Source organism: Dasypus novemcinctus, chromosome 6, assembly GCF_030445035.2.
Source record: "Dasypus novemcinctus isolate mDasNov1 chromosome 6, mDasNov1.1.hap2, whole genome shotgun sequence".
Lineage (NCBI taxonomy): Eukaryota > Metazoa > Chordata > Mammalia > Cingulata > Dasypodidae > Dasypus > Dasypus novemcinctus.
This window is the reverse complement of record NC_080678.1, coordinates 49,772,990-49,796,654: the sequence shown is the minus strand read 5'-3', so window position 1 is coordinate 49,796,654 and position 23,665 is coordinate 49,772,990. Positions and strand designations below refer to the sequence as shown.

Genomic DNA, 23,665 nt, shown 5'->3' with positions numbered 1-23,665 from the left:
TGGGCAGAGGCCTGGCGATGCCAAGATCTGAGGGCAGGGATTTCCAGGCAGAGAGAGAAGCAGGTGTAAAGGCCTGTAGGAGGAAACACTTTCGCAGAAAAAAAAGAAGAAAAAAAAAATTGCCCATGTGGCTGAAGTGGAATGAATAAAGAGGAAAACTAAGAGATGAGATCAGAAGGTGAGAAAGCAGGTAGAGCTTTATGTGAACTTATTCTAGGTGTGCTTTGGAAGTTCATAGAGAGAAAGAAAGGATCCAGAGGAACCAACTGCAGGTGTCCAGGGGAGAAGCATTTGGGGATCTGCTTAAAAATAAAGGTGTCAGAATTTAGTGATGAATCAGATAAGGTGTGAGGGAGAGAGACGTTATGGCTGATGCCAGTTCTAAGCTTGAGCAACTGGGTGACAATTCTAGGAAGGCTAGAATAGGAGTGGGTTTGGGATGGGGAGGGTGAGGCTAGTGGGCAGAATCAAGAGATTTGTTTGAACATGTTAATAATGAGATGCTTAGTAGACACTGTACAATAAATACTCAATAAACATGATTTCTTGTATTATCATATTAATCCAAAGTCAAATCTGACAATTGAAAACTTAGGGAAAAATGTATAAAATAAGCTTTGGGTTCATAGACGAAGCAAAGATCAATATTAAACTCATGTCATATTTTACCTTTTGGTTATCAAGTTTAACTAGGTTACTAAGTATATAACTAGTAAACTAACTTCTAGAATCTTATTCCAGTATGCGTATATTGTAAAGTTTCAGAAATGAAAATCTTGAATATCTCCTGTTTTGCTTTGGTGATTTTGCAGGTTTGCACAAATATAATTGAGAAAAATGCAAATCCTGAGTGGAATCAAGTTGTTAATCTTCAGATCAAGGTTTGGCTTTCTTTTCATTCAGGAAAAAATTAAAACAAGAATACTTTAATAGTTACTGAATAAATCAAGAAATATATTTTTTTTGTTTCTTTTTAACAGTTTCCTTCAATGTGTGAAAAAATAAAACTAACAGTATATGATTGGTGAGTTAAAATAGATTTGTGTCTAATTCAAAATTAAAGAATTAAACACTTGGATATTGAGGACAGACTCTTTACAAGCAAAATGTTATTCTAGATGTTCTTTTACTTTTTGGTATGTTTGCATTTATTCCAGAAGGCAGGATAAACTGCCACTGGAACTGGATGTTTACTAAAAGAAAAAAAATTAAAATAATAGTGGTGTTGAAGAAAAGTTTTGGACACCTGGTTCAACTGTTCATAAACAAAAAAAGGGAAAACTAATCTGGAAATTTCACAAAATAGGAAATCAAGCATTTAAATGCAATTAGGCATGTTCATCTTCAGAAATGGAGTAACCCATTTCTTGGGGAATATTACCAAAACATTCTGAGAGCAATTCTTCGTTATTATTAGGAAGACAATTGGACAAAGCTCCTTACCTGATCAAAAGCAAAGGAAGTTCATTGAAAGGTTTAAATGGGCTTTTTGCCCAGCCAAACTCCTAGCACTGACTAGCCATAATGAGACCAAAGAGGTCTGTTCTAGGTGGATGGAGCATTGAGCTGACAGCCCTTAGCTGAGAATGGAAATGTGGCAAATATCACCAACACCATCATTATCATAATCACTTATTATGATATTGGCAATTGATTTTTGAACACTAAGTGCTTCGTGCAGTGCCTTACGTACATTATCCCGTTTTGTCTTCTGAATAACCCTGAGGAGATTGTTATTATTTCATTTTACAGATGAAGACACAGAGACTCAGAGAGGTCAGGCGACTTCCTCATAGTCACTGAGATGGTTAGAAAGCCAGCTGGGCTCCCACCCTGTCTGGCTGTTACTATAGTCTCTCCTTTGGCCAAATACTAGCACAGTCATGGTACTATGACAGCAGAGTACTTTGAGGAGGGGAGTGATTCTCATTTTGTTCAATGACCAATCGCATCATATACTTATTTGAGGGCCGTAGAAAAGGACCCTGAGGACAAATCTCCTCCTTCCAGTGATTATAAACTTGCTTTAAGGCACTTGGGACCCTCGAACTGTATTCTTAAGGCACTCCAGGGCTGCAGGAACCCCCAAAAGCATGCATTTGGACTCTCCGTAGTTCAGTTGACCACCCTGGCATATGGGCTCTACAGTGGGTGGACTGCTGATTGAGCCAACCCAGAATTATCTGTGGTCACTACTAATTTGGATTTTTTTCTGATCCATTCTACCCTTTCAAAAGCAATAGTGTGGATTTGGATGCACAGAGAGATCTTGTTTAGTTGGGGGAACCATTAGACCCAGATCTTGTATTACATAGCCTATAGGATATTTGAATAACTGAGGGTAAGCTTAGGACTCTTTAAATGTATTCTAGACCCTTCTGGATGGATAGAGAAGAATCAAGCCCCATGCATGTGGCTTAATACCCATAAATAAACTTTTTTCTCATGCAAATTGTTTGGTTAGTTATTTTCTATAACTTAATATACTGTGGTGTGATCTTTTTCCCAAATACTGAGCGTTCTTCCCTCTCCCATGAGCCTTAGATTTCAGAGTAGGTGTGCCACTAGATGGATCAGAGAAGAGAAGGAATGAAGAGGAGAGGATGTTAATAATAACAGCCTTAATTTTATGCCTGCTATGTGCCCAGCAGGAAAGAATTTTGTAAGTTAGACTCACAGGCCCTCTCAGATACTCATAGAAGGATGCGCAGAGTTATACATACTCATGGGAGGCAAACTTGTCCTACCACATGGATAAGATTTAGGTTCTGAGCTATCCCGTAGTATTAATAGATGCCCAATAAATATTTAAATTGAACTGGAGGGGAATTTTTCTCCATATGGTGAACACACATACATACCCATATATAGCCCATTATAATTGTTAAGCCACCATAAAAATTAGTAAGAACATGGTAAATTTAGATATATGCGCTTATTTTACGTAATGTGGTTGCATTATGCTTATCATGTAATGTACATCATAATTGATGTATTCATTTATGACAATGATGTTGAGTGTGACCATACACAAATTCCTTGACCTCTCTGTCTCAGTGTCCTCAACTGTGAAATGCATTGCCCAACTAGATCTGTGTTTCTCAAAGTAAGGTTGAGGACCATCTGCAGCAGAATCAACTGGGATATGCTTGTTAAAAGTGCAGACTCTGGGCTCCCACTCCAGGCTTATTGAATCAAAAGCTTGGCAGGAGATGAGAATAGGATGATTTCTGAGATCTGGGGTCTTTTCTACTTCTATCTTTTATGGGTTGCTGGAATAAAGACATATCTTCACAGATGGAGGCCTTAACCTGTTCTTTTACACAGGGATCGTCTTACCAAAAATGATGTAGTTGGAACAACATATCTGTACCTCTCTAAAATTGCTGCCGCAGGTGGGGAAGTGGAAGGTGAGTCCTTCAGCAGAGCTGAAACAAGGCAGAGTGCAGAACTTCTGGAGAAGAAATGAACTGGGTAGCCACCTGGCAATGGGCTTGGTTTCTGAAATGCCAAACGTGATGAGCTTAGTGAACCATTTCAGTAATGTTTTGCCTATGGCAATCAAAACAATTAATTAGTAATTAACAATGGAGGCAATTAACAGCCAAAGTCTGAAGATTGTCATTTTCTTCCTCCCATCCAAAACTCTTTCCCAGTAGCTATTCTATAATTTTCTGAGTCATATAGAGTACTACCACCTTATTTTCTTGAGTGGCATTGATACAAGTCTACCCAAATATAAAATAGTATTTCCTTCTCAACTAACTCCTTTGGCAGGAGCAATAAGGTCAGGTACAAATGACCCATGTAATCTCCAGTAAGAGAGTGGAGATTACACTCCTAAAAGAATGTACATTTTGCTTTTATGCTAAAGAACAGTGATAAGCAACACAACTTTTCCTTTCCTGTTACCATACTAAGAACCACTCCCCTATATCTGGCATTACGGTTCTGTGCTGATACCAGAAATTGTAATAGGAAATAAGGGAGAGGAGTTGAAATGATGAATGAGGTGTAAAGGCTTTTTAAACAATTTATTGCTAACATTTATAATATCACCTGCTCATTTTTTGTTACCAAAACTAGAGTACAAGAATTATTGTAATTGCCAATAGGTTAAATATATTGAGTAAAACTGAGAGAAGTTGGGACAAAATTTTTATCTTGGGAAGCTATGGTTCCTCTCATCCTCCTTTTTTTTAGAAGAGAGGATTTTATAGTCTTTTTAAAAACATTGTTAATCTAAGAAAGAGGCAGCATGAATAAGAACCTGGGTGATACAGATTTCTTCTCTCAAGAACAAAAGTAAGGCAATTAGAAATTCCAGGAAAAACAAAGAGCTGGGCAAAGAAGACTTAGTCCAATATAAAGTCATGTGTGGCATTATTTTATGCAATGGTAGAAGGTAAGAAAGAGATTCCATCTGAACATTCTCTGCTGGGTGGCATGGGTCTTCATTGCTGCCTGCACCCTTTCCTTTTCTCTGCAGAGAATAATATTTATATGTTTGGTATAATGCACTATTTATTGTTTTGTTTTTTATTAAAACCTTTAGCTAAAGTTCTGCACAGAATGTGAATGTCATCACCCATTACAGTGTAAAAGTAAAAGTATAGAAGATAGAGATGAGAAGTGGAAGGAAGAAGGGGAATAGAGGGTAAGAGTAGACGTGCTGGTGGCCTCCTCTTATCAAGGGAGGATTCCAGATATACAGTCTGTAGATTGAATCATAATAGTAACCAATAATGGAATTAAAAATCATGCTCTAATTATCTGGAGAAGGGGAGGGTAAAATGAGTTCAATCCATTTACCCTAGCAAGAAGTCTTTAAATAATATCTAAAGATAATTATTCAAGAAATATTGGTATGAACAGTTTTCTTAGTGATCTGGTGGTAACATCCAGAACAACTAAAAATAAAAACTGCTACAATTTCAGCTCCTGCCTGGGAGAACTTTTCTCCTTACAGGTCCTTCAGGCCGTAAATTACAGAGTCTCAAATTAACAACCAGCAGCGGTCATTCCCCAGGCCTCCCAAACAAGAAACAAACCATGCTTTGAATCAGATAAATGTGCAGTAAAATGAGCTACATGCTTAGGTAGCCTCAGCCTAAATTAACTTAGATTTTGTGACGTGATTCCAACTAAGTCAGACATAAGACAGTTAAACATTTTATTAAAAACATGAAATGCTGGTAACTTCACTGGGCCTTCTTTGGCTGTGTGAAGCTCACTCTTCTCTCAGCCTTGGGGCTGGTTAATTCATGTGTGATATTTCTGCCAGTTGGCATAAAGTGTTTGAGCTATTTTGCATTTGACAGGTGGGACTTGCATAAATCACAAAATTGTCATTTGATTTGATCTGATCTGGGATCTCTCCAGTGTTGCTAAATCACTTACCTAGTGATAGTTAACGTTTTCAATGTCTGTTTTACAATGCCTTTGTTGTCTTGTTTAACCAAAAGTATTTTTACTATATAGATTTCTCATCTTCAGGAGCTGGGGCTGCATCATATACAGGTTTATGCTTTGTAATTTTGCTGCCTACTAGATCTTCCTACTACTAACTAAAAATATAGCAATTGATTGCTCTTAGAATGTTTTCTGGCATTTTGTTGTTTTAAAAATAGTTTGTCAGAGTAATAATTTTTAGTATGAATGCTGTATGATTGCCCGCATGGCTAAGCTTAAAACAAATATGCTAATAAGGCTTTGCTACATGTCACTTGTTTTTCATCTAGATGCACACAATCCTATTTGGCTTCATTGTTAACAATAGTTTGTGAGATATAGCATTTTTTGTTTCAATTATTTATGTCCAGTAGGTAGAGATGTGGGGTAGAGAAGTAGGTAGTCACTTGCACTGAAATGGATAAAATAACTTCCCCCCATTTTCAACATGGATCTCTAGGTTGGAAGATACTGTTTCCCACTTTTCACCCTGAATGTCTTCCTCTCCTAAATATGGGGTATTGTAACGTCTTTTTATTTGCACAGTACTTACCATTTTTTGCAAATTTGCTCAGTGTTTTCTCACTCTTGTCCATCAGAACTCTCCTAAGATGTAGGTTGTTGGGCAAGTGTTATTGTCCCCCTAACAGATGAGGACTCTGAGGTTTAGAGAGCCTGTTATATATCAAATAAGCATGTTAATCTCCGTCACCTGAACCACCAGCGTTGTGATGAGAGGAAAAAGAGATTGCATTTGAGAAAGTTTTGTCAACTCTGAAGCTTTTAGCAAATATAAGATGATGTCTTCTGCCTTTATGTAATTGACTCAATGTCCAATTCTTATTTGTTTTAAAAATCAGTGTCTTGGGGAGTGGATGTAGCTCAGTGACTGAGCACTTGCCTCCCATGAGTGAATTCTTGGGTTCAATCCCAGGTACCTCCTAAACAATAACAACAACAAACCATAATCCTTGGGGAGTGGATACAGCTCAATGATTGAGCGCCTGCCTCGCCTCCCATATACAGGGTCCCAGGTTCACTACCCAGTACCTCCTAAAAAAAGTCAATCTCATGCTCTTAACAGACTTTATATGAATATTCATGAACCTTTAGATTCATAGAGAACAGATTTGACAGCACTGCATTCCTTCATCCATTTATTCAACCAATCAGTGGATATTTATATATGTCATGACAGAAACAGTACTTGGTGTTTAGGGAATAAAAATAAAATGTTTGACTCCTGCCCCAAAAAGGAGTTTATAGATATCCAAAATGCCAGGAAGCTTCAAGAGGTATTGGAAGCATGGAAAATATCATTTGAAAAGTAGGTAGTAGCTTTGTCAGGGGAGACTGTCGATGGCAAGACTAAAATTTATTTTATTGTGTACAGGCTTTTGAGGAAGGACATTAGGAAGTTTGATGTGACAACTGTGCATGAAATGGGTTAGGCCGATTTGGAAGCAAGAAGAAACTTAGCCTGTAAGAAAATACGCTTCCACAAGAGACCATGTTGAGACATGAGCACAGAGAGGAAGGTTCTTTACATTAGTAAACAACCCAACATAAGATGAAGTGCTTAAAACCAGAAAAGAGATTTGGGTTGGACAAGAAGAATTAAGTCCTTAATATCAGGGTGACATTGCAATGGATCGTTTTCAATGGTATGTGTCTCCTTCTCTGGAGATCTTTAATGAGAGGTAAATATTCTTGCTAAACAAAGCAGTCATCTGTGGGAACCAGATGGGAGAAGAGGTAGGGCTAGATGAGAGGAAGGGATTGGTTCATTCAGGACATTTAAAATTTATGTATTTAACAAGTAACTACCCATATACTGAATTTTTAACAGCATCCGTCAGATTTATACTAACCGCTTGAGATTAAATGACATATTTTGGAACAAATAAAGTTAATTTTATATATCATTTAAATGACTTCCCCAAACAATACAAGCTTTTACCCCATTTCCCATGATACATTTAATACAATGCCAATTATAAATTTGTGAAAAAGAGATCTGCTTGAATATCTTCTTATTCTTTCATTTAAATAGCATTATCATTTTATAAGAAAACACAAGTTTACATGAACTACCCCAAAAAATGCTTATTTTTTCATGTGATGTTTTATGGTAATAAGAAAAAGGTAATATGGCAAGTCTCACAAGTGCTTACAATTTGCACTAATACAACTAACTCACAAAATGGAGGAAAATGGTCCCATCCAGCTAACTAATAACTAATATTTATTTCAGTATAGTAATTGTTGGAAGACAAAAATCTAATGATAATGCTTATCTCTTAGCAAATACAGGAGAAACAGAGGTGGGCTTTGTTCCAACATTTGGACCTTGTTATCTGAACCTTTATGGAAGCCCTAGAGAATATACTGGATTCCCAGACCCCTATGATGATTTAAATACTGGAAAGGTTAGTTCTCAATTAAGGTTATTATTAATGAGCACTGGTTAATGTGAGTCCTTCTAATAATGGGTATAATAAGGTTCATATTTAGGATACCTCCCCACCCCCACATAGGCCCACCATATGACTGATCAAGTGTTGAAAGGTAGAAGCCCCCAGGTCTTAGACTGCAAGGATGGGAAAGGATCCTGGAGAGCATCTCATCTGGTGTTGGCAGATTCACACAGCATGGCCATACTTCTACTCCTACAGTCGATGGCAGCAATTGGTAACCAATACTGGCACTGTTTCCTAATAAGCTGACATGTTGGAATTCTTTCTATCCCATGTTCCAGGGCTTTACCAAACAATTGGAGACTCCTGATGAAACTACCCCTAATCTGACCCTACCCCTTCATTTTATATGTGAGGACACTGAGGCCCTGACATGGGGGGTGCTCCCCACACTCACACTCAAGGTCCAAGTAATGTCTTTTACTTAGCTTCCAAGGTCAAAGAAAAGGGTTAAGGTAGGGAGAAAACCCCTGAGAGGGCAAGAGTGGAGGGCTGGCTGTGAAGCTGGCTGGGAGCCCTCCTTTCCTGTCCAGAAGCCTCTACTGCCAACACTGCTGGGAGAGAGGAATGGTGGCAGCCACCTGGTCTGCTAGAGGAGTATCCCCTGCTGCTCCTCATGCCCAGCCACAGCTGGACTGTCTTCCTCCTTTACTTCCTGGCTAATCTGATTGTTTCCCTGGCTGCCAACCTGACATCATTCCTATTCTGAGAAGAGGGGACAGGAGCCAAGTTAACAGAGGTAAATGCAGAACTGAAGTCAAGCAAGAGAGACCAGAGTCCCCACCAGTGCCAGCCTCTGGGGACCCCTTCTGAGTCTAGGTCTTGGCTGAGAGCCCGTTCAGCCTTGGCAGCCCATGGCTCTTCTGGGGATCCTTCCTGCAGTCCTTGGTTCTTTCAGATACCAAGGCCCTGAATCTGGCTGGGAGAGCTGCTGACTGATTCATGTTGGGGGTTAGAGCCATGGGAGAAAGAAACTCATAGCTGGATTCGCCTGACTAGAAAGACAGAGCCCTTTTTTGCTGTTGTTCACACCTAGAGGAATAATCCTGTGTTGTTGCTTTTCAGGGGGAAGGAGTTGCCTACAGAGGCAGGATCTTGGTCGAACTAACCACTTTTCTTGAGAAAACACCACCAGATAAAAAGCTTGAGCCCATTTCAAGTGATGACCTGCTGGTTGTTGAGGTAAATGCTGGCGTGTGAATAATGCATGGTATGGAAAGGGGTGTTTTGGAGGATTGGTGGATGGCAGGTACTGGCCTACCTGAGTAAGCAGGCCTGAGGGTATGTCAGCACCGATGGGCCAGTTGTGGCAGAGTTGGAGAGACCTGATTTGTAACAAATGCCCATCAACACCCTCTAGATCTAACTACAATAGTCAAGGCCTCACAGAGTGATGGGACTTGCTCCATCCATTGAGATGCTAAGACCCTACTGAAAACTGACAAGAGCAGTGACACCCCACACCTAAGGGCCTGCCTGCTAACTGCGGCTTAAGGGGTCATGGGGAAGTAGCCACAAGAGCCATCCTAAGTGCTACAGGTACCACCACAGTCATTTCCATTGTCAAAGGTGGCCACTATAGCTTGGGCTTGCCAGTGTGTGAGGACGTGCTGACATTAAGGTCCATATTCTAGCAGTTCTGAACCCCTATTCCTCCCTGAAGACAGGAAGTCCAGGGCACTTCCATTCCACCCCATGAGATCCCACAGAAGCACTTACATACCCTACAAATCTGAATTGTTTGTGAGAGCAGCAGCCCTTCGGTTTCCAATCATGGATGTCCCCTTTGCTCAGGGCCACTTGCTGGTTCTAAATCACCCCCCAACACACACCCCAGGCTGATGCTGCTCTCCCCTTACCCACCTCCATTCCAAGCAGGAGACAGGCCTTTCTTTTCTTTCCCCACACAATAGCAGAGACCAAACTGCAACTCTTAAAAAGCACTAATTTCCAGTTCTGGAACAATAGTAGGAAAACACAGGGAAATGGGAGGCTTGAAGTGGCTCAGGTAGCAGTCTGGTCTCTCACAAGTGGCCTTCCTGGCTACTCCAGACTGCCTCCTAGTGGCAGACCTCAACTCTCCACCCACCCCAACCTCTGTAGCACCTGGAACATCTTCACCTCAGATCCAGGTTCCGCTGCCACATGTCCCAGCACAGCAAGGACTTCCTCCTTCCTTCTAGTAGTCTGCTGCCCCCTGTTATAATGTCCAATCCCCTTTCAGGTTGATCGAAAGGGAGAATGTCTACTCCCTTTAGGGAAACTCTACCCTTTTCCAGAGAACAGTGTGGTCTTGCTCTCTGCTCCCAAGAAGACCATTATATTAGGATGTTAGAGTCCAAATGCAGTATATTCTGGATTCTTCAGTCTTGCCATGTGTGGAGCATCAGTAGTTCAGTTCTTCCTGGACTACTGTCCAGGAGCTCCTTCGACTCCTCCTTTAGTGGGGAGGGTCATGCCTACACCTTCTTCTTCTATCTCCATCCCTCAACCTCAGAAGAGAATACTGACATCATCACAAGAGCAAACTTCAGGGCATCACTCTAACTTTGTAAAGGGAAAAGAAACACTTCTCCCGAAAGATTAGCAAAATTTGTAACTTAGCCCTGGCTAAAATATATACTTAACAGTTTATGTTACCAAATAGAACAGTTGGATTTAGGTTAATCTGAAGGAACCACAGTGTATTTGCTTTATATTGTCAGTTAAGGAACCATCCAAAGAGTTTTCCTAAAATAAAGAAACAATCTGCTTTGAATGTGAATTCCTATCTCTACTTCTAGAATCAGAAATTGCCTACAGGTTTAAATGACAGTTTTTCAAATTTTTATGCATTAATGTATCAAATTTCAAATTTAGGACAGTTTTTTTTTTTTTTTTTTTTTTGCTGAGTCAACCTCTTACACAATTAGCTATAAAGGTCAAGTTATTATAGTAACGCAAGGGAAATAACTCTTCAAGAAATGGCCAAGTCCCCCTCCATCACCCTACTCTTCACCCTCCTTTATGCTGATAATACCATAATTCCCACCGTGTTTTAGGCCATTCTTGACTGTAGCATTAATGGTTTTGACTACTCTTGAGTTATCCCAAAGTTTCCTGATATGTAGTAAGGAATGATTGTGCTGAAATGAGAGTTTGGGTCAGGTTTGCTGAGGCAGGCGTGTGAAGTTGGTGAGCAGGCCTAGCCCACGCCCAGGCCTGCACATCGGTGAGAGGGCCGCGTAGGGACTCGCTGGCTCTGTGCTGGTGCAGCAGCTCTCAGTCAGGGTCTGAGGAATCTCTCTAATGTTTTCAGTTGTATTTTATTATAACTCATGGGGGAAGTGAGTGAATACTGTGATGGTCTTCAGTTTGGGGATTTTGAATGATCTCAGGAACATATTTCTTGCAAATGATGAGTCTTCTATAATATAATAGCTTAGAGGGTTAAGGACAATTAAAGACCTGGGACACTGGACTTTCGTGACTTGGCACACCTCACTCCTACAAAATAGGCTACAAATCAAGAGGAATCTCGGTAAACAGATTCCAGGATTTTATGCTGTGAGATCATGCAGTGTAAACCCTTTTTGTTTGTTTGGCTTTTTTTGTTTGCTTTTTGTACTTGTTTAAAAACCGCAGAGCTAGTAGTGACAGATTCCATGGTCAGTAAGCTGGTCATTGGAGTCTTTCTGTCCATTCCACAACACTATCAACTCTGAGGTCCAGGACTCATAAGAGATCTTGATGGCAAATTAAGAAAAGGGAAAACGGGGGAAGGTGGATGGGAAATGGGGCAGCTGATGTGCTCTTTCCTGCGAGGAGCATGCAAGAGAACAGCTACAACAGCCAAAGGCCCCCGTGGAAACACAGTGGTGGGGGGTTCCGGACTTGAGTGTTACAGACTGAGGTTGGCTCCTTGAAGATGTTGGTTGGCTCTTGGGGTTATGGTGAAAGGACGTCTCGGACTCTCAGTCATCATGGAGCCTCTTCACTCTGTTCCATCACCAGAACACAATTTAAGTCTATGCTCCTTCTCTGTATTTTAAATAGCCATAATGGGGGTGAGAGGAAGAGACCCAACAAAGTATTAAAGAAAAACCCCTCATTACTGGGAAAGCAAAACCAAATTACTTTTCTTTTCTCTAAGTAACTAAACATATGCAGGCAAAGAAGCTTACATAATAGATATGGTAAAACTCAAAGCAAAAAAATAAGAACAAAGAGCCAAGAGTATATATATACTACCCACAGGATATGTCAATAGTATAAAGGGAAAGCGTTTTGTTAAATGGAATAAAAATGTTCTTTGCTCCAAATAATTTAATACTGGCAGCAAACTAGTATATGCCATAAATTTAATAAAAACAAAAATGGAACATGAAAACAAAAAATCTGACTGCATTAAAAATTAGGAGAGAAGCTGAGATTCTAAGGGTACATGCAGGCAACCAGGAGCCCTGGTAAGAGAATGACGTGAGCGGATCTGTGCCACCTGTACCACCTGCCAGGAGAATTTAGTGAAAGTGGTCAACATGGAATGTGATCATGACCCTTGTCCAACTTACAAGTGTCCCACGTTCTGGCTCATCCTCAAGTAACAAAAATTTCTGGTTGAGCTGGAGAGGCTACAACAAAAGGGCAACTTGGGTGCCAAAGAGCCAAGAGCATACCTGCATCCCACTTCCTGTCTCCCCAGTGTAGCAGCTGATCTGCTGCCGCACACGGACCTGGTCAAGAGATCTTCTTGACCTTCGGAAAGATGTAGAGTTTAGCCTGATAATCTTTCACAGTAGAAGAAGATCAAGTATTGCAAACACAGCATTATTCTGAAGGACCCTGTTCTTTGTCTCCACAATCTGGAATCTGTTCCTGGATAACTTTTTCCCTGCTCCTGCCTTCCAGTCAATGCGTGTGACCTAACTTCTTCACAGAACTTTGAGTTCGCATTCTCTCTCTTAAGGGAATTAGAACCTCCTAGAGATCCTATCAGTCTGACACATTCAGATTCTTACATCTCCGGTTGTCAGCCACTTTTAGTGAACAGATCAAAGATGGCAAGCTGGGCAGTTTTCTTGTTACTGACCTTTTGCGTGTCCATAACCACTTTCAAGAGCTGCTAGCAGGGCCCCTTATCAGTGTCCTGTTTGATAGAAACCACCACTTTCTCCCAGTTTATTTCTGAAACTCTCTACTATCTCAGTCTGCAGAGTGCCCAGTCATTGATTAGAAAGAGCCCCAAGGCTTTACAAAATCAAAACATCTGTTTGTGTTTGATAGTCCATAATTTACATTCTTTGACTTTCCTATATTGTAGGCAGTTTTGCCCCAAGGCTACTAAGGGAGGGCCCAGAACAAAAGCTGAGCTCGGGACTTCTTTAAAAGCTGTTTATTGTTACTTCTCTTCTCCGCCCCTGCTCGGAAGGCAGGAGGGAAGTGGGAAGGGGTTAGGAGAAGGGCAGAATTCTCGTCTGTGCTAGTCCAAGGCAGCCTGGCCCAGGCAGGTGAGCAGACGGGAGGGCCGCTCTTCAGGAGTTTTGAGCTGACACATAGTCCAAGCAGCAGCTCCATCTGTGGAGGCTTGCTCAAAGTATGAAGTCACTCTATTGGCAGTTGTGATGATGGCCAGAAACCTGGACTGTTGTCCTTAGAGCTCCCCCCTTCCAGGGCAGGGGTCCTATCAGGGCTTCCATGAATGACAGTGGAAATTCTGGCTGGCACAGTCCAGGGGCTGCCCGTGGCCCGGGTGGAGGTGTGGAGAGCAGAGCCTGCCTGGCAGAGGCAGCATCCCTGCAGCTCCCCAGTCTCCCCATGCATCCCCCCCCCCCCCCCCCCCCCCCCCCCCCCGCCTTGACAGATGGCTCTCACTTAAATGCTGACAATTCTCTTCTGGCTCCACTTAGGCCCCAAATTATGTTCCATATTTTTAGCCTGTGCCTTTCTCTGACCTCCTTGTAGGTGGTTTACAGGGAAGTTGTGCTGTGTATGTAAGTCATGACTAATACAGATCACTTCCTACTTTGTCATCATCACACAACAGTTCATACTCAAACCCAGAATTTTCACAGCACTCCTGAATCATCAATAGTTCAGGGAGCTTAGTTAAGTGACAGAAGTCCCCTGAGACCCTCTCTACCAAAAGGGACAGAGGACTAAAGTACTTTACTTTTTTTGAAGATCTATTTTATTTATTTCTCTCCCCTCCTCCCTCCCCATCCCCCACCCCATTGCTGTGTGTTCTTCTGTGTCCACTTGTATTCTCAGCGGCACTGGGAATCTGTCTCTTTTTGGTTGCGTCATCTTGCTGCATCAGCTCTCCATGCGTGTGGTGCCATTCCTGGGCTCCAATGCGGGGCGCACTCCTTGCTCATGGGGGGGCCCCCCAACATGGGAGACACCCCTGCATGGCACAGCACTCCTTGCACACATCAGCACTGTGCATGGGCCAGCTCCACACAGGTCAGGAGGCCAGGGGTTTGAACCCTGGACCTCCCATATGGTAGGCGGATGCTCTGTCAGTCAAGCCACATCCACTTCCCTAAAGTACTTTAGAACAATGCTTTTCATCCTCCACTGCACCTTGCAATCATCAGGCTTTTAAGGCCTGGTGCCCCTGTGTGGTGGGGCTCAGGTGTATTTTAAAGCTCCCCAGCTAATTTTTGTGCAGCTAAGGCTGAGAACAGATGTTTTAGAAAGACTTTCCAAAAGGATTGGGACTCAGAGCGGTTTCTGTTGAAACTGTCTGAGATCCCTTTTGTATTAATGCCATGTTGAAGAGCACCCTACCTAGAGTGGAGATTTAATAACAGTGGGATGTCCAGCCGCAGGCACTCTCAGGAGTTCTTGGAACGGTTGTCTGGGCACTTCTGTGAACAGAAGCCCATACTCTTGCATTGTGCATGTCAGAAGACCTGCCAGGGATTGTGATTCAGTTTCAAGAATAAAGGCATGGTAAGGATAATGAGGGAAAGGAAAATCAGTTCATAAATAACCCACAGAGATGTAGTAATTTTTATTAGCATCCTAGAGGTGAAAGGTATCACTACTGGAAAAAAATACCAAACAAACCACAAATACAGTAACAAAAAAGTCATCTCATGCCAGAGTTTGATACCTCTGTGACCTCGAAATCATGAACTGAAGTACTACAGCGCCAGGCATTCCTTCTCCAGGGGCTTTTGAAAGAAACTTACTATGGTGGAGAAATTTCTAGAGCAGTCTGAATGTTATCACTTGTAGGTCTCACAAGTTCACCAGTGGTACCCTTCACCCATGTGGCTGCCCTGCGGTCAGCCTGATATTCTGACCCCCATCTGCAGAGACTGTGATCCTCAGCAGACCCTGGAGGTGGACAGTATTAAAAGGCAGGCAGAGGAATGCCAAGGACATAGGAAAGTACGAACACGAAAACAAAACTGGGTGACTGAGGAAGGCAAGTGGTCAAAGAGGAGCAAGAATGTGTTCCCTAAAGGAGAGACAACAGCTGCGAAAGGACTTTGGGCAGATGTGGATTCCAGAGGCTTTATGTGCCGTTATGAGAGAAGAAGTGAAGGGCTCATGGGGTCATTTCTGCTAGGCAGATGGACACTCAGCGTGGCCTCTGTTGGCTCTGCGCTCACCTCCCCGACACACACTCCTAGCAGACCCATAATTAAAAAAACAAAAAGGGAGAAAGGAACAATGTTTGATTTCTATTTCAGAAAAATATCTCACCTAATTGTACTTATTTCTATATAGGACATTTTCTCTCTCTCTCTTCTTAAAATTCTTTCTGTACAGGACATTTAAATCGTTATTGTTGTTCCTGATTAGAAAATTAGTACTGAAGTAATTTACACAATTAGGAACTGCATAAATTAGAAAATAAAGTTGACTATAACCTCTCTGCCTTCTCCAATAAAATTGCTGGTAACAATTTGGTTTGTATTTTTCCAGCCTCTTTTCATATGCCAATATTAAAGTATATATTTAATTTAAAATACATTTTTGTATATATTTAATTTAAAATACATTTACTCAAAAATGTACCTTTTTTCCATGTTTGTACATAAGGATCTACCTAAGTCTTTATATGAACTTTCATTCCATTATATGGATGTGACATAATTTTATCCATAGGTAGATACATTTTTCTCTATTTCAAACAGTGTTGCAACGAACATCCTGGTACTTCTATCCTTGCCCACCCACATGAATACAAGGGCATCTGCTGTATTCAAGAACGTTCTTCACTTATATTTAATTCAGCATTTACCACTACGCTTAGAATTACATCTGTTAGAAATCCCATGTTGAAATAAGGGCCAAGAGAGTTTCAGCTAAGCCTTATGTTTCTTCATACGTTATAGAAATATCAGCGAAGGCGCAAGTACAGCCTGTCTGCCGTGTTCCATTCGGCCACCATGTTGCAGGATGTTGGTGAGGCCATTCAGTTTGAAGTCAGCATTGGGAACTATGGCAACAAATTTGACACCACCTGTAAGCCTTTGGCATCAACAACCCAGTACAGCCGTGCCATATTCGATGGTAAGACTGACACCAACTGCTTTCTCCTGTGCACATTTACACCTTATGAGGCAAGACGCACATACCTTATTCTCCCTTTGGCAGCCCTTATCCCCAGCATATGGTTAGTGGAAAGAAACGGTTGAAAGAGGAAGAGTATGTGATTATACATCAGAAACTTTCAAGACTGGCCAAACTCAAGAGATCTCTGGCCATTACCAGGAGGTGAACCCCAATGCCCCTCCATGCATAGCTTTAACATTGACTTTGCCTTGTGAGGTCACATAATGGTGACTTTGCTGGATACTGAGCTCCCCCAAACAGCTCCTGGCCTTTCCCTTCTGCACCCTTCTGGCCCTAGATCTGTCTTAGGTTGAATTGTTCAAGTAGATGGGATTCTGGTTTAGCACTGGAAAATCAAGCTCTAGTCATTGCTATATGACTCACCAGCATCTTGTAAATTTATCCCTTGATTTTTCCATCTTCTTCAGAGTTGCTGTGAAGATTAACTGTATTTGAGCAAAGATGGGTGAGAAACAGTCCCTGCTTGTAAGGAGTTCATGTTATAGTGTATAAAATGAATCATAAATGGCATGGTATGAGAATACACTGATAAGTGTGCCAACAAATGTTTTGAGAATATAGAGGAAGAGGAATTCTGATGAAAATGTCCCAAAAGTATTGCTACAATTTTTACATACTTCTTTCTTTATTGCGGTAACATATATATAAAACATAAAATTGCCATTTGAACTTTACTTTTTTGTATAAGTAATTTTACAACAGAATATGCCCTAAAAAATATCTTAATCACTTAAACAGTATCAAGACCAATGTCAACAGTTAAGTCTTTTAAAGAACAGAAAACTCTTTTGTCCTACCCCATTTTCAACAAATATATTTATTTAGAGTAACAGTTTTCAGGGACTAATAAATTCAATTTAAAGTCTTTTTTAAAGATTTATTTATTTATTTCTAACCCTCCCCCCCCCCCCCATCTGCTCTCTATGTCCATTCGCTGTATGTTCTTCTGTGTCTGCTTGTATTCTCTTCAGGTGGCACTGGGAATCTGTGTCTCTCTTTGTTGTGTCATCGTGCTGCATCAGCTTTCCGTGTGTGTGGCTCCACTCTTGGGTGGGCTGCGGTGTGGCGCAAGGCACCTCGCCTTGTGCAGGGGCCACTCCTTGCACAGGGGGCACCCTTTCACGGAGGCATCCCTGCATGGGCCTGCCCTCCTTGCACACAGCAGCACTGTACGTGGGCCGGCTCACCACATGAGCCAGGAGGCCCTGGGTGTCGAACCCTTGGACCTCCTATATGGTAGGCGGACACTATCTGTTGAGCTACATCCACTTCCCTCAATTTAAACTCTTATGTTCTCTGTGTTTTCTGCTGCTGTGTGTTCATCTTCACAATGTTCAGATGTGGAATCCTGATGCTCTAAAAGAGCTTGAGATTTTTGTGCTCAGATTATTAGGGTATTTTAGAGAGATTTCCAAAAGAATCTGAATATCTATTCCTCAACTTCTTAATTGAATAAAATTAAAGAACCAACCCACTCCAAAACATTTCCCAGGCATTTGGATTAATCAGTAGCCCAGTATGCACATCTCTTTAATAAACATGTTGTTTAAGTGTCCAGTGCTCACTGACCCCCAATGTTCTATACCAGGGAACTTCTATTATTATCTGCCGTGGGCCCACACGAAGCCAGTAGTCACCCTGACTTCATACTGGGAGGATATTAGTCATCGCCTGGATGCGGTGAACACTCTCCTAGTCATGGCAGAACGGTTGGTAAGTTTATTTTTTCTACATTTCTTTTTCACCAGACAGATCCAACTATGTAGGCTCTGCAGGCTAGGCACTGTAGCACAAAACCTCAAAAACCAGCATTAAACACAGTAAAAGCTATTTCTTTAGTGGCATTTGGTGATCCACGGCTGCCATGGAGGCTCCATCTAGTGGGGTCCCAGGCTCTTTTCCCCTTATTCTTCTGCCATCACTAAGGAGTTAACCATTGTCTGCATGGTAGAAAGTGGCTCACCACCTTCATCCACAGGGAAGGGGAAAGAGGGAAAAAGAAAGGAAAGACCTCAAAGTCATACACTTCATTTCTACTCACTTTGGCCAGAATCTGGTCATACAGCCACATTTAACTACAAGGGAGCAGGGAAATGCAGTCTTATAGGTGGGCAGGCATGTGCCCAGATAAGAGTTCTGTTACTGTGGAAGAGGAGAGAATGGATATCAGAGACAACTTGCAGTTTCTACCACAATTTGTATGTGAAACGTGCTGTGAGGAATCGTTCATTCCAAAAGTATGATGGCACTCATAGGGCTTTGATTGTAGTGCAGTAAAAATCCCCACAGTAGGAAGAGTGGGCTTAGAGGAAACAGTGCCCAACTTTTTCCATTCTTGCTTTAGACAAGAACTTTCATTTGGAGTTTGGGGCGGGGGGGAGGGGTTCCCTCTGGTGGAACTGTGTAGATGTGATATCTGGGATTATCCATCCAGTTGACATTGGTGAGGATAAGGGGGCCACGTTTGGGATATTTCTAATTAAGTCAAAGATACTAGGTTGTTTCTATCAGGTACTGATAACATCTATTTGCTGTTAGTGGTGGGGCTTTTTTGTTTGTGTTTTGGGGTTTTTTTTTTAGGGTTCAAAACCCAGGACCTTGTACATGGGAAGCAGGCACTCAACCACTGAGTTACATCCACTCCCCTGCTATTAGTGTTTTGATTTCCAAATTATATTAGTATTAAGTTATCCTAACAATTAGCCTCTGTCAGGACTGGACCAAGATATGGGGGGATGGGGAGTCCTGGGGTATACCTGCTCTAAGACTATGGCAAAATCTAAAATTGTTCTTTCATTAGAAAAGCAAAATAAGAATTTACTGAAAGAGAATTATAGACTTAAATTATTTTAAGCATAATTGCTTATGTAACAAAACTGCATTTGATATGTAATGTAGTCATAGCATTGATTTCCAATCCTCCTTCTCTAGGAAATAGGTGGAAACTTAGTCACACTTCTGCTCTATGTCTTGGATGTTCTCTAGCATTTTTCATCCTGATTCTTCTCATCAGTCTTCTTCATTGACCAAGTTGTCCTAATTCTAGGCTAATCTGTTCAGGACGATGTCTTTGCATGAACAGGGCTTTTTGATACTCTTGGTGGACAGTAAACCTCTGTCTGCAGGTGCTGAAATGCACACAAAAAAGTGTGTCTTCTTCATCAGCTGGAAAGTGGAAGCCTTTAATTGGGGGCATAATTGAAACAAGATGGGTAAAGGAAAAGATAGACACCTAATTATGTATTCTTTTACCAATCTTTTGATATAGGGCCTCAGCCCTTTTTTTCTTTCTTTTTAAAGTAATAATTAGTTTGTGACTATAAATCCACTGACTGGAGTTCTGTGTCATTTTTGTTGCACAAGTCACACTCAGTTTTACAATTTCCAGTTTGGATTTCATTTGAGTGGAGCAGAAACTTAGACTGATTACTTCACAGGTATCTTTCAGGATAGCATCCTTCCAGATTTAATGAGTTCCTCACTGTGATCTTGCACATCTCTAATTTAAAGGTACCTTTAATAGTGGCTACAGTCTTTATGAGTCTTTCCAAAGCATTTGATTTCGTTTTCACAGCGTTTTCTTTTTTTATTTCATTGGTTTACCTAACATTTAATTGAATTATATGATTGCAACAACAAAGAAAATAACGTGCACAGATTTGGGAAACAACACAGTTAATTCTTGGTGAGCATATACCCATCGTGGGGAAGCAGAAGGCCAGGGACTACAAGAGATTGGCCTACTATCTGTGAGCTTTCAGTCTCTCTGGGCTTTGATTGGTATGTGTTACAGAAGGAAAGGAGAACATCAGTAAGTAGGGGTAGGTCTGTTATGAGAGCTTCCACTAGATATCTATAATATAGAGAGGAAAGTACTCTAGCTCTCTCTGTTTCTACTAGCAATTACGTAGATCTATGCATTTGCCTGTTTTTGTCAATAAATGCCTCTCTCTGTGTAAAGTTTCTGCTTCTACCATGCACATAGTCCCTGATGCACAACTCTGGGGGCACCATTTACATAGAGTACAAAGTGAAAGATGCCTTCTGGAACAGAGGAATACAACTCTGTTGGGGATACAGTATTAGGGTGGAGTTTATGATTTAAAAAAAGGAATAAAATAATGTCTTAACATAACTAACTTTAACCCTGGGTTATTTATTTGTCTTTCAATTTTTTTGCAACTTTTTATCATTGATAAAATTTTAAACTTTCAAAATAGTTTCAATTGTTCAAAGAGCTCCTGTAAACTCTTCACCAGATTCACCAATTGTTCACATTTTGTTCATTTGCTTTGTCATTTACTTTCTCTTTCTGCCTGTTTCTCTGTTTGTCTGTCTCTACCTACATGTGTATGGATAAATATCTATATATATGAATATATTACACTATGTTATACATATATTTTATTTGATTCTATTATTTTTGAACCATTTGAAAATAAATTGCAGAAATCATGCTCCTGCATACCAGATACAACCCTGTATATTTCCAAAACAAAGACTTTTCTTATTATAATAATTACAGAATTACTAAAATCAAGAAACGCAACATTGGTCCACTATTATTATCCAATTTTTAACAAGTTTTCCAACAATATTCAACTTTTGATAATTGTTCCAATAATATCTTTTATATTTACTTTTTCCCAGTCCAGAAGCCAATCCAGGATTACATGTTGCATTTAGTTGTTATGTTTCTTTATTCTCCTTTGTTCTAGAACAGTTTCTCAGTCTTGTTTTTCATAACTCTGATATTCTTGCAGTGTGCAGGCTAGTAATTTTGTAGATTGCCTCTCAATTTAGGTTTGTCTGCTGTTTCTTCATGATTCGATTCAGGTTATGCATCTCTGGCAGGAATAACAAAGAAGTGGTGGTATATCTTTTTCTGTGAATCGTATTAGGAAGCATTGATATTGGTTTGTCCTCTTATTAACGATGCTTATTTTTATATCTTAATTAAGATGGTTTCCACAGTACTCTTTTTTTTTGTAATTTGGGGAAATATTTGAGACTATGTGAAGATTCTTTTCTTCCTCCAACTTTCATTCACTAGTTTTAACATCAATTGATGATTCTTACTGAATTGATTATTACTATGATAGTTGCAAAAAGGTAATTTTAAAAAATTATTCCTTCCACATTAGCATTCTACCGTAAGGAAGAACTTTCCATTCTCTTGTACTTTTTATTCATTTACTTTTTATATATGAGAATGGACTCATAGGTTTTTCTTTTACCCAATAATATTATCATTATTTAATTTTGATGCTCACATTATCCCAGATTTGGCTAATCAGAGCCCCTTCAAACTGGTTCCTCTGCAGTTTTTGACATAGCAACAATTTATTTTTAAGCACTTCCTGGGTTTTTTGGGCACAATAATATATGCTGGGCTTGTCTTTTACTTTCTGACCACAGCCCTGGAGTCGCCATTTCTCCAAGAAGTGCTGGTTCCTCTTGGTGGGGAATGGCATTTTAAAAAAATGAGATCTGGTTACTAGTTGTGCTCACTACTAGTGGGGTGTGATTGCTTCTAGGCCTTCTCAGCGGACAAACTTTCACACATACACACACACTCACACCTATTTCTATTTCTATATCCATCAATATGCTAAAAACCTTGAGTTCTCAGGATACCTCCAATTCCAGATGAATACCACGGTATTTATTCTAGTCTTCCTCATTTCCATATTTATAACTCTCTTCTTCAATAGTAAGAAGCCTGGCTTCCAATAGCCTCAGTATATTTATTCATTTGTTCAATCCTAAAATCCATAGTTAAGCTACTGTGAAAAACCTTCTAATTAGAGCTCAATATGTTTATCATTCTTTTTTCCTTTAAAGGAGAGCATATAGTCAAAATATTGTGTCCAAAGGTTCAGTATAGTTATATTGTTCATTTGAAATACAGTTAGGTCAATTTGTTTATGTTTATATTCCATTTTAGGGTCATCCCCTATCCTTACTGGTTTTATTTATTTTTTGAACACAAGAAATATTTACGTGTTTTCGAAGGCCAAACTATGTGAAAAGGTTATCCTGTTACTTACACATATCAATGTTGATTGCATTTTGTAAAAAAATCAATAGTGTTAAGCTATACTAAATATTATTAAATGTGAAAAAACTTATTTTTCTGTGTTAAGCCTTTTAATTTTTTTCTTGCAAATAAAATTTATAACTATACTGCATATAATGATATAATGTAAGCAAGTACAATTACCAATCATTTTCTCTTTCCAAATTCTTCAGCAAACAAACCTAGAGGCTCTAAAATCAGGGATACAAGGTAAAACTCCTGCAAACCAGTTGGCTGAAGTGTGGCTGAAGTTGGTAGATGCAGTAATAGAAGACACAAGGTATCGTGATTTTATTTCTTAAAATTAAATGATCTGAGCTTCTAGAATCATTTATAGTGTTTGCCTGAATTTGAACTATTCAAAGGAGGCTCTGAATCACCACCAGGAAAAGCTCTACTTTCTGATTTGATTCCAATTCTCAAGTAGCCTACAGAGGCTGAGATTGGCCCCACTCCAGGAAGTACATCTCAGACCAGCCCCGGGTAAGGGATCCATGGGGTGAAGGTGGGCGTGGAGGTCTGAGCCACTGCTTCCTGTCAATCCATGTGTGCCCACTGGCTCCAAAGAAAGGTCAGTCCTGACTTCTACAAAGAATGGGATCTGGGGGTAGAGCATAGATTTTACCATTTAGAACAATGTTCCTGATTCATAAACATTTTTAGAAATAGCCTTTCAACTTGCTCTCTTACTAAATGCCTAATAAACACAATGGCCCAGCCTCTGTTAGGCTAAGCCAGGAGATTTGATTTGAGCCAGAGGACCTTTTGAAACTGTGATGCGGAAATCAAAGGGGGAAGTGATTCATTCCACACATTTTAAATATTGGCTAACAAGATAGAGGCAGGGAAGTCCCAAAAGAAAATCATATTGAGTATTTTTCACAAGCAGCAAGAATCATGGACATTTTTTTCTTCTGGGAGAAAACCCTGAGTCAACCTGTCTTCTTGTGCCTTCTAGTGGCCTAGCCAAGTAATTAAATTGCCGCTGGAATTAAAGTAGCGCTGGGTGCTTATTTCAGTTCAGAGAATTTTAAAACGGAGTCCTCAGGGATCATCTTTTTCCAGTCTCCTCGTTTTGGAGATGAGA

The 23,665-nt window shown here is 40.4% G+C and overlaps 1 protein-coding gene across 3 annotated transcripts in view; it reads left to right on the top strand.

Moving 5' to 3' along the window:
- MYOF (myoferlin) overlaps positions 1-23,665 on the top strand; it is a 157,232-nt gene that overhangs the window by 74,785 nt on the left and 58,782 nt on the right. For 2 of the 3 annotated variants that reach the window (XM_058298783.2, XM_058298782.2), the window contains exons 14-22: positions 813-881; positions 981-1,024; positions 3,328-3,410; positions 5,482-5,520; positions 7,756-7,880; positions 8,994-9,110; positions 16,259-16,436; positions 18,088-18,212; positions 22,752-22,858. In XM_058298783.2, coding sequence (XP_058154766.1) covers positions 813-881; positions 981-1,024; positions 3,328-3,410; positions 5,482-5,520; positions 7,756-7,880; positions 8,994-9,110; positions 16,259-16,436; positions 18,088-18,212; positions 22,752-22,858 — 887 coding nt within the window. The remainder of the gene's footprint in view (positions 1-812; positions 882-980; positions 1,025-3,327; positions 3,411-5,481; positions 5,521-7,755; positions 7,881-8,993; positions 9,111-16,258; positions 16,437-18,087; positions 18,213-22,751; positions 22,859-23,665) is intronic. The other variant, XM_058298784.2, reaches the window with a different exon arrangement.